The sequence below is a fragment of the Chiloscyllium plagiosum genome, chromosome 4 (assembly GCF_004010195.1).
Source record: "Chiloscyllium plagiosum isolate BGI_BamShark_2017 chromosome 4, ASM401019v2, whole genome shotgun sequence".
NCBI lineage: Eukaryota > Metazoa > Chordata > Chondrichthyes > Orectolobiformes > Hemiscylliidae > Chiloscyllium > Chiloscyllium plagiosum.
The window spans coordinates 6,768,458-6,778,542 of NC_057713.1; the positions used below are offsets into that span (position 1 = coordinate 6,768,458).

Genomic DNA, 10,085 nt, shown 5'->3' on the forward strand with positions numbered 1-10,085 from the left:
CAAATGTTGCCAGTTTCTCCAGCAATCTGTTTTTGTTTCAGATTTCCAGCACCCCAATAATTTACCTTTTTACATATTCATCTCTCTGGCACAGAACTGTGGAGTCTAATTCTTTCGCGTTGTCATTATTTTTTAATCGTCTAATTACCGAACAAAGCAAAAACTTTTAAAATTAATGCTGTTTAAATTCACTTTCACATTTTCCATTCAATCTGCCCTTTTGTATCTGATTAGGGCCACAGTTTGCTGTTTATTTTTTCGCTCTCTCTTAAAAAGGCATCAATTTGAAGTGAAGATTTTTCACCATGAGACTCATTCTCACGACCCCTTTGGAAAGGTTCTGGTAGAAAACAGAGCGTAAGAGACTGAGTGTGAGAGGGAGCAGCCAGTCCCACCCTGCAGTGTACACAGCTGTTCGCATGACCGAAAGTGAAAGTGTTTCTTTTAGCTCCGACTTTCCGGTAAAGGGCAGCAGTTACGAGGGGAATTAAGCGGTGTTGGGAATTCCCAGCTGATTCGGTGAAGTGGACACCGCACTGAGCTCCTGCAGTTTCACTCTGTCAGTTTCCACGCTCCCTCTGGGACTCCAGCGTCTCCTGATGGCGCTCGGTTGGTAACCATCTGATTCTGATGGGGAGAGCCCACAGCGCACCTCAGAAACCCTTGGACAGATGGATTCGAAAGAAGCTGCGGATTTTGACTGCCCCATCTGCATGCAAACACTGCACAGACCAATCAGGACTCAGTGCCAACATGTGTAAGTAACGTTGGAACATTAAGGAAGCTTCTGAGAATGCTATTCTTTCCATTTCTGTAAAACTAGGTGTTCTCTACAACATTTATGAACAGGAAGGGTTTAGAGGGATATAGGCCAAGTGCTGGCAAATGGGACTAGATTGGGTTGGGATATCCAGTCGGACAAGTTGGACCGAAGGGTCTGTTTCTGTGCTGCAAGTCCCTATGAAAGGTTTAAGTTGATGTTGGTCAAGCAGTAAAAGAGGAAAGGTTATAAGGTGCTCAAATAGCAGCTGCTCCAGTAAGAGCTGAAAATCTGAAATAGAAACAGAAAGCAACTCAACAAACCTACCAGTGTCTGTGGAACAAGGAACAGATAATGTTTTGAGTTCCATGACCCTTCTTCATTTATTATTAACTCTGTTTCTCTCTCCATCAATGTTGCCAAATCTGCTGAGTTTCTCCAGCATTCTCTGTTGTGTGGTATAGGAGACTAGGTCTCAGCTACAGTTCTGAATGCCATATTGGAGGAGGCACAGGAATGTATTGGAGAGAGAGTGCGAGAGAGGTATACAGCAGTGGTTCCAGGAATGAGAAACTTCAGCTCTGAGGGTAGACTGGAGAAGTTTTGTTTGAGAGGAGAAGGCAGAGGGGAGATCGTGTCTGGACAAAGTGGATGAGGAGCAACTGTTCCTGCTTGTAAAATGATCAAGGAACAAAGTGCACAAGTTTAAAAAGAAGCAAATGTGATGTGGGAGAAAATCTTTTCTGCCCAGTGGGTAGTCAGGGTTCAGAATGCACTGCCTGGAAATCTGGGTGGAGGCAGGTTCAATCGAGGCATTCAAGATGGGCATTGGATGGTTATTTAAGTAGGAGCAAAGTGCAGGGTTACGGGGACAAGGCAGGAGAATAGAATTGAATTGAATTAATTGTCTTGTGTACCAAGGCACAGTGAAAAGCTTTGTCTTGCGAGCAATACAGCCAGATCACAGAGTTAAGTAGCATGGCTACGTAAATAAATAGCATAGATAAGTAAATATCACTATTTTAATGCCACCACTTTGAAAGAATCAGTGCCTGCACAGTAGGCTGAATGGCCTCCTTTAGCACTGTAATAATTCTGTTAACAATAAAAGCAGAGAGGGAGGTAAAAAGGCTGTTCATTGGTGTTTGTAACAACGAGAGGCGATCTGATTTAACCAGAGGAGGTCGAGCCCCTGGAGGGAGTGTGACTGAGCACCTTAATGATTGACTTTTAGCTTTATTTCTTTATTTTCCTACTTAATACGCAGAACGCTGTAATGTTTAACTTTTAACTTTGTTCTTTCTTTCTACCTTGTTCTTATGATTCTGTGATGTGGAGGTGCCGGTGTTGGGGTAGGCAAGGTCAGAAGTCAGATGACACCAGGTTATAGTCTAATAGATGTATTTGAGATCACAAGCGTCTGGGGCACTGCTGCTTTGCCTTCACTCTATCTGATGAAAGAGCAGCGCTCCGAAAGCTTGTGATTTCAAATAAACCCATTGGACTATAATCTGGTATAGTGTGACTTCTGATTTATGATTCTGTACCTAGGAACCCGTACCTAAGATGGTCCCTTGTGTGGCGACATTATACACTTTCCACTGTTCTCCCGTACTTGACAATAAAATCCAAATCTTAAAATATCTGAACAAAGATCTTGAAGGGACTTGGCAAGGTGGGTGTGAAAGGACATCTCCCCCTTGTGGCAGAGACTAGAACTAAAGGGGGACGAAGCTCTAATGCCTTTCCAGAGAGTGTGATGGAGGTAGGCACATTGAATATTTTTAAGGCTGAGGTAAACAGTTTCTTGATTGACAAAGGAGTGAAAGGCCCTTGGGAGTTGGACAGGAAGGAACATGGAATCAAAGCCGCAATTAGACCAGGCATAATCTTATAAAACGTAGGAAAGAGGCCATTCCTTCCAGTTCATTGTTGGAATGTTCCTCAACCAGATGTCTATGAACCAAATGTAAGGTGGTCCAACAAAGGAGCACCCGTAACATGAGGGAGAACTCTCTTTAGCAGTGAGTGGTGAAGGTTTGGAATGCAATGCCTGAGAGTGTGGGGGAGGCAGACTCAATCATAACTTTAGAAAGAAGACAATATTCTGACATGAGACAACTTGCTGAACAACAGGTAAAAACAATGACTGCAGATGCTGGAAACCAGATTCTGGATTAGTGGTGCTGGAAATGCACAGCAGTTCACGCAGCATCCGAGGAGTAGTAAAATCGACGTTTCAAGCAAAAGCCCTTCATTAGGAATACCGATGAAGGGCTTTTGCCTGAAACGTCGATTTTACTGCTCCTCGAATGCTGTCTGAACTGCCGTGCTTTTCCAGCACCACTAATCCAGATTGCTGAACAACAGGGAGAGTGCAGTTAGAGCATGTTGAGTTACAGTTGTAGATGACCCAGCATGGATAGGATGGACAGAATAGCCGTACGGCACGTTGTAATCATTCTATGATTCTTTGATTTTGTTCTGTGGTTGTGAATAGAGTTGGAGCTGTACTATCGGATCACAATCAGCTTCTCAAAAAAACCTCACAATTTGCTTTAAGACTTGATAAAGTTGTTTCTGAAGTTTGATAAATGAGTTGTACCTATGTGAACTTGGCTAATAGCATGTAACTTAAAGGGGGGGGAGGGGGGAAACGCTTATAGGTGCCTAAAAATCCATCTTTAGAATTAACTAGGAGCAAAGCAGGGGATAAAGTAATCCACATTGAGGTTAATCTGTATAAATTCACAGCTGTTATAGAACACTTCAGCATAGAAGGAGACCATTCAATCTGTCAATCTTGGCTCTGAACTCGTTCCCTACTCCCCACTCTTTTCCCCATAGCACTTTCTAAGTTTGAGGTTTTGTTTATACTTAGATGAATACAGTGTTTAAACATCTTCATGGTCTATACTGATAGGGACAGATGGTGACACAGTGGTGAAATCTCTGGACTGATAAGCTGCAGAGCGGTGTTCCAATCTCAACAAGCATCTAACAAGAAAATCTGGAACATAGTTTCAATACTATTTCTAATCTATCCTCAATTGTTGTTAAAAACAAAACCCTCCCTAAAATATCACAAAGCTGCTGGGCTGGGTACTTTACCTCATGTTCACTAGTTTGCCTGCAGCAGGTAGGGGTGACCAACACATGGTCCTTGTAGAGACAAAGTTCCGTCATCAGATTGAGAATACTTTGCATGTACTGTGTGACACTATCACCATGCTAAATGTCTTTGACTGCGAACAGACTGGGCATTCTTGAGTTTTTTGTGGGATCAGGAGAAACAGCAGAATTGCCCTCAAACACAAACTATTACCTTATGGTCCAGCAAAGGTTAAAGAAGATAGCTTACCACCACCTTCCCAAGGGCAACTAGGGTTGGTCAAAGCAACCCAGTTTAGCAGCAGGACCACTCTCCTGTGTAAGGGGCAACAGCAGGTTTCCACCAATTGACCTGGGGAGTTTAGCAGTTCTAATAAATACACATACTGCATTCTGTACCAGCTCTTCCTTGCTCAGAGTCTTTCATACCAAGCCATATAAGGGGATGTCCAACAAGAACAACTGGGCTGAATGGCCTCTTTCTGTGCCAGAATTTGTATCTCCATGTTTCGATGATTCTATGGGGACAGTGGTGACCAAATGACTCTTCAAACAGATCTGAATGGAAGGGAGGAGGGAGCATTGGAGAGGCTTAGGGAAGTATTTCCAGAGCTTAGAGCGTTGGTAGCTGAAGGTAGGACACCCTGGTGAATGTCTGGCAATGTGCAGGAGGCTAAAGCTGGAGAAATACAGAGATCTCCGAGTTATTACGATTCCAAAGGTTACAGAGATAGATGGGTGAGTGCATTGCAGAATTTAAAATGAACATGAGATCTTTGGAATTAAGGAATTGCCAGACTGGGTGCTGGTGTAGGTCAGACAGCACAGGGTAATGTACAAAACAAAATATAATGCTTATTGTTTGCCATTAGATTACTTGAAGAAAATACCGAGAGGCTATTTCATTCTGGGAGTTGCCTTGAAACATACATAGAAGCTAGGAACAGGAGGAGGCCATTCGGCCCTTCAAGCCTGCTCTGCCATTCAATATGATGATGGCTGGTCATCCAACTCAGTAGCCTAAATTCTTTGTCATATGAAGTCTCCACCTGGTGAACGGGCAAATAAATCTGTTGGACTATAACCTGGTCTTGTGGGACTTTTTGATTTTGTCCACCCCAGTCCAACGCTAGCACCTCCATATCTCTGGGCAAAGGCATTTCTCCTCACTTCAGTCCGAAAAGATTTATCCCTTATCCTTAAACTCTGACCCCTAGTTCGAGGGTGTCATTAATGCTGAAATCTCCCTTTGCAATCAATAGACTTTGGTTTGGACTCTGCATAATGTACTCACACTTGGCTTTACTCCTATCTATGTATATGACATGACAAATACATGAACATACAAACAAGGAGTAGGGGTAGGTCAATCAGCCCTCGTTTCTGCTCTAGCATTCATGAATAGCAAAGCTGATCTGATTGTTCCACATTCCCGTTCATTTATGGTAACCTCTCACCTCTTCCTTCTCAATAGTCTATCCACCCCTGTCTTAAAACAAAAATCAAATGAACTTGCTTCCACCAACTTTCAAGGAAATATTTCACCAACCCTTGTGAGGGAAATATTTTGGCTTGTTTCTGTTTTCATTGGGTAACCCGTTATTTTGGAACAGTGACCTCCTGGTTTTAGATTCTCCCACAAGAGGAAACATTCTCTCCATTATCTACCATGATCTTATCTATTTCAATTAAGTCACCTCTTACACTTCAAAACTCCAGCAAATATTATCTCACAGTGCCATGTATAACTGCAGCATTATCTCCTTACTTTTGCCTCCTCGAAGTCTACAGACAGTATAGGCATCAGTCCCCCTTTATCCATAACACGTCACTTTTTTTGAAGAACTTCAGTAGGATGGTTAAATACAAACTTGCAGGCATTAGTTCCCTAATATCTATGCCCTAAATATTCATAAAGTTTTTGTCCTGGGTGTCACCCTTTAGGATGGACCAGTGAATCATAGAATTCCCTCCAGTGTAGAAGAGGCCATGTGGCCCATTGAGTCTGCACCAACCGTCCAAAAAGCATCCTGTCCAGAGTCTCACTAGTATGACTCTTCTTCAGCACAGACAAGAGTTTATATCTTCGTGACTGTCTTTTACTTATCGTACTCAGTTTTGGTCTCTCCGAAAGTGGAAACATTCCAAAGCGTCGTACTGGACTTAAAAAGTTAACTCTGATTCTCTTTGCACAGATGCTGCCAGACCTGCTGAGTGTCTCTAGCATTTTCTGTTTGTCTTTGGCATTTTCTCTCTGTCTACTCTATCAAGCACCTTCCTAAGTGCAAAGGTTGTTCCCCCCACCCCACCAAGTCATCCTTTTCTTTGTATTGGATAGGAGCCCCAGCTTCACTGTTTTCGTTTCCTTTCAGCTTTTGCCAGGAATGCCACATCCAAAACTTTGCCATGAACAATGGAAAATGTCCTTTGTGCCGGAATCCCACTTCTTACATGGAGCAGCCAGCAACGGACATTGAGACCTGGATGAGAACGATGAAAGCAAATTGCAGAGGTTGTGATGTTGAGGTTAGTTCACGAAAAGCAGCCTCTTGATACTTTGGCTCCATGTGATCCAGAGTCTGCACAATCTCATCTCAACATATGGAGTCTGAACAGACTCAACAGGATTTCTCCTGTTTCATCTGAGACACTGTAATACAGGCAAAGTCTAACCAAACCTTGTCTCAGTTGTACACTCTCATGGCATCTCACATTTGGTAACACACCTTGAGAAGGCACAGGTTCAGGAGTCAGACATCTGGAACAATATCAGGGTTGTAATAGCAGGGGATTTTAACTTTCCAAACATAGACAGGGATTGCCATTGTGTTAGGGGCTTGGATGAGGAGTAATTTGTTAAATGTGTTCAAGAAAATCTTACTGACTGATATGTAGATGCACTTACCAGAGAAGGAGCAAAACCTGACCTTGTCTTTGGAAATAAGGCAGAGAAAATGACTGCAGTGTTACTGGGGGAGCACTTTGGGACCAGTGATAATTTTAAAATAGTTATGGAAAAGAATAGGCCTTGTATAAAAGTTAAAGATCTTAATTGGATTAAGGTAAACTTTGATGGCATGAGGCAGGAACTTCAAGAGTTGATTAGAGTACACTGCTCGCAGGTAAAGGAACAACTGGCAAGTAGGAGACTTTCAAAAGTGAGATAACATGAATCCAGAGGTGCTATATTCCTGTTAGACTGAAGGGTAAGGCTGGTAGGAGTAAAGAACAAAGGTTAAATAACGATATTGAGGCTCTGGTCAAGAATAAGAATGAGTCGTATATCAGGTATGTACAACTGTGATAAAGTGAATCTCTTGAAAGGTATAATGGGTGTGGGGGCATTCTTAAGAGGGAAATTAGGAAGACAAGAAGGGAAAAGGGGAGATCCTTAACAGATAAGGTTAAAAATAATCCAAAGAGATTCTATAAATACACAAGGGGCAAAAGAGCAACGGGGAGACAATTACGATCAATGTGGTCATCAATGTGTGGAACTACAGGATATGGGAGAGATACTAAACAAATATTTTACATCAGTTTTTCCTGTGGAGAAATCTGTGAAAGCTAGCAAACTCGGGGGAAATAAGTATTGATGCCTTGGAAACAGTCCACAGGGGACTAATATACTGGCAGGGAAATTTGCTAGAGCTGCTCGGGAAGATTTAAACTAGTAAGGTGGGACCCAGAGAAATAGTGAGGAAAGAGATCAATCTGAGACTGATACAGTTGAGAACAGAAGCGAGTCAAACATGGCAAGCAGGGACAAGGTAGGACTAATAAATTAAACTGCATTTATTTCAATGCAAGGGGCCTAACAGGGAAGGCAGATGAACTCAGGGCATGGATAGGAACATGGGACTGGGATATCATAGCAATTACAGAAACATGGCTCAGGGATGGGCAGGACTGGCAGCTTAATGTTCCAGGATAGAGGGGAGAGGCCGAGCGGTTACTGAGGGCTCGGAGAGAGACAGGGAGGAGGAGGAGGGGGGTGCTATGTCAGCAGAGGGGTGTCCGCAGCTGGGCAGCTCCTGCGCCGAGGATCCGCCGCAGCAGCGCCTGTACTCGGAGGCAGCGGTGCGCTGTATCGCGGAGCTCCGGGAGCGGGCGCTGGGCGAGAGCGCGCACTGGCCGCTCGGTCTGCGGAATGAATTCCTGCTCAGGTTCCTGAGAGCCCGGGACTTCAACATCGAACAGGCACTGAAGGTGAGCTCAAAGGCAGGAGGACAGGGTTAGCAACAAAGACACACAATTCCCAGCAGCCGCAGGAGGAGGAGGAGGAGGAGGAGGAGGGAGGTACAGGGTTCCAACCTTGCTCAGCCTCCCAGCGCTGAGAGCGGTGGGCAGACTGGAACATCTCTCATGTTTCCAGTTCCCTTGACATCTGTCGCGGTAACTCGTTGGGGAAACTTTTCAGGAGCTGTGAGCAAAACAGAACAACAGAACCTGGGCTACTGCAAGGCTGTAGCAGAAGGGGACAGTAATTGCTGGAGAAAGGGAGCAGGATCTGTGGAGAGTTTCGAGAAGGGGGTCACTGCACTCAACACGAAATAACAACGCGCTGTGCATCTGCTCGGGAGGAAAGCTTGGAGCAGTCTGTAACTGTGCCACGGATTGTCTCTCTGTTAACAAATTATTTGGAGATGCCGGTGTTGGACTGGGGTGTACAAAGTTAAAAATCACACAACACCAGGTTATAGTCCAACAGGTTTAATTGGAAGCACACTAGCTTTCGGAGCGATGCTCCTTCATCAGGTGATTGTGGAGGGCTCGATCGTAACACAGAATTTATAGCAAAAATTTGCAGTGTGATGTAACTGAAATTATACATTGAAAAATTGATTGTCTGTTAAACCTTTCATCTGTTAGAATACAGTGATAGTTTCACTTCTTTCATGTGTAAATCACAAAACTTTTTTTAAAAGTTGCATTCTCTGGTTAGCTGTTAACAATGGTGATAGCTAGACAATATGTTGAAGGTAGGTAAAAACAATGGCTGCAGATGCTGGAAACCAGATTCTGGATTTGTGGTGCAGGAAGAGCACAGCAGTTCAGGCACCATCCGAGGAGCAGTAAAATCGACGTTTTGGGCAAAAGCCCTTCATCAGGAATACAGGCTTTCTGCCTGTATTCCTGTTTTGCTGCTCCTCGGATGCTGCCTGAACTGCTGTGCTCTTCCAGCACCACTAATCCAGAATATGTTAAAGGTGTTGACCCACTGTGTTCTCTGTCTATGCCATGATGTTTAGATTGATTCTAATCTAAAAAGTGAGATAACAGAGTTTTACATAAATTCATGCAGTTTTTGAGCTCAGAGTATTTTGAGTATTTTGCATCAGTATTTACTGTGGAAAAGGATATGAAAGATATAGACTAAGGAAATAGATAGTGACATCTTGCAAAATGTCCAGATTACAGAGGAGGAAGTGCTGGATGTCTTGAAAAGGATAAAGGTGGGTAAATCCCCAGGACCTGATCAGGTGTACCCGAGAACTCTGTGGGAAGCTAGAGAAGTGATTGTTGGGTCTCTTGCTGAGATATTTGTATCATTGATAGTCACAGGTGAGGTGCTGGAAGAGTGGAGGTTGGCAAACGTAATGCCACTGTTTAAGAAGGGTGGTAAGGACAAGCCAGGGAAAAATAGACCAGTGAGCCTGACCTTGGTGGTGGGCAAGTTGTTGGAGGGAATCCTGAGGGACAGGATGTACATGTATTTGGAAAGGCGAGGACTGACTAGGGATAGTCAACATGGCTTTGTGCGTGGGAAATCATGTCTCACAAACTTGATTGAGCTTTTTGAAGAGTAACAAAGAGGATTGATGAGGGCAGAATGGTGGACATGATCTATATGGATTTCAGTAAGGCATTCAACAAGGTTTCCCAGGGGAGACTGATTAGCAAGGTTAGATCTCATGGAATACAGGGAGAACTAGCCATTTGGATACAGAATTGGCTCAAAGGTAGAAGACAGAGGGTGGTGGTGGAGGGTTGTTTTTCAGACTGGAGGCCTGTGACCAGTGGAGTGCCACAAGGACCGGTGCTGGGACCTCTACTTTTTATGATTTTCATAAATGATTTATATGCGAGCATAAGGGGTTTACTTAGTATGTTTGCCGGTGACAACAAAACTACGGGTGCAGTGGACAGCGAAGAAGGTTGCCTAAGATTGCAACAGGATCTTGACCAGATGGGCCAATGGGCTGAGAAGTGG

General features: G+C 43.8%; 1 protein-coding gene across 1 annotated transcript in view; it reads left to right on the plus strand.

The window, feature by feature from the left end:
• The first annotated feature begins 517 nt into the window (after positions 1 to 517).
• LOC122548826 (E3 ubiquitin-protein ligase RNF166) overlaps positions 518 to 10,085 on the plus strand; it is a 16,819-nt gene continuing 7,251 nt past the window's right edge. The window contains exons 1-2 of the mRNA XM_043687641.1: positions 518 to 757; positions 6,244 to 6,397. Of these exons, the coding sequence (XP_043543576.1) occupies positions 672 to 757; positions 6,244 to 6,397 (240 nt within the window). The 5' untranslated portion in view covers positions 518 to 671. The remainder of the gene's footprint in view (positions 758 to 6,243; positions 6,398 to 10,085) is intronic.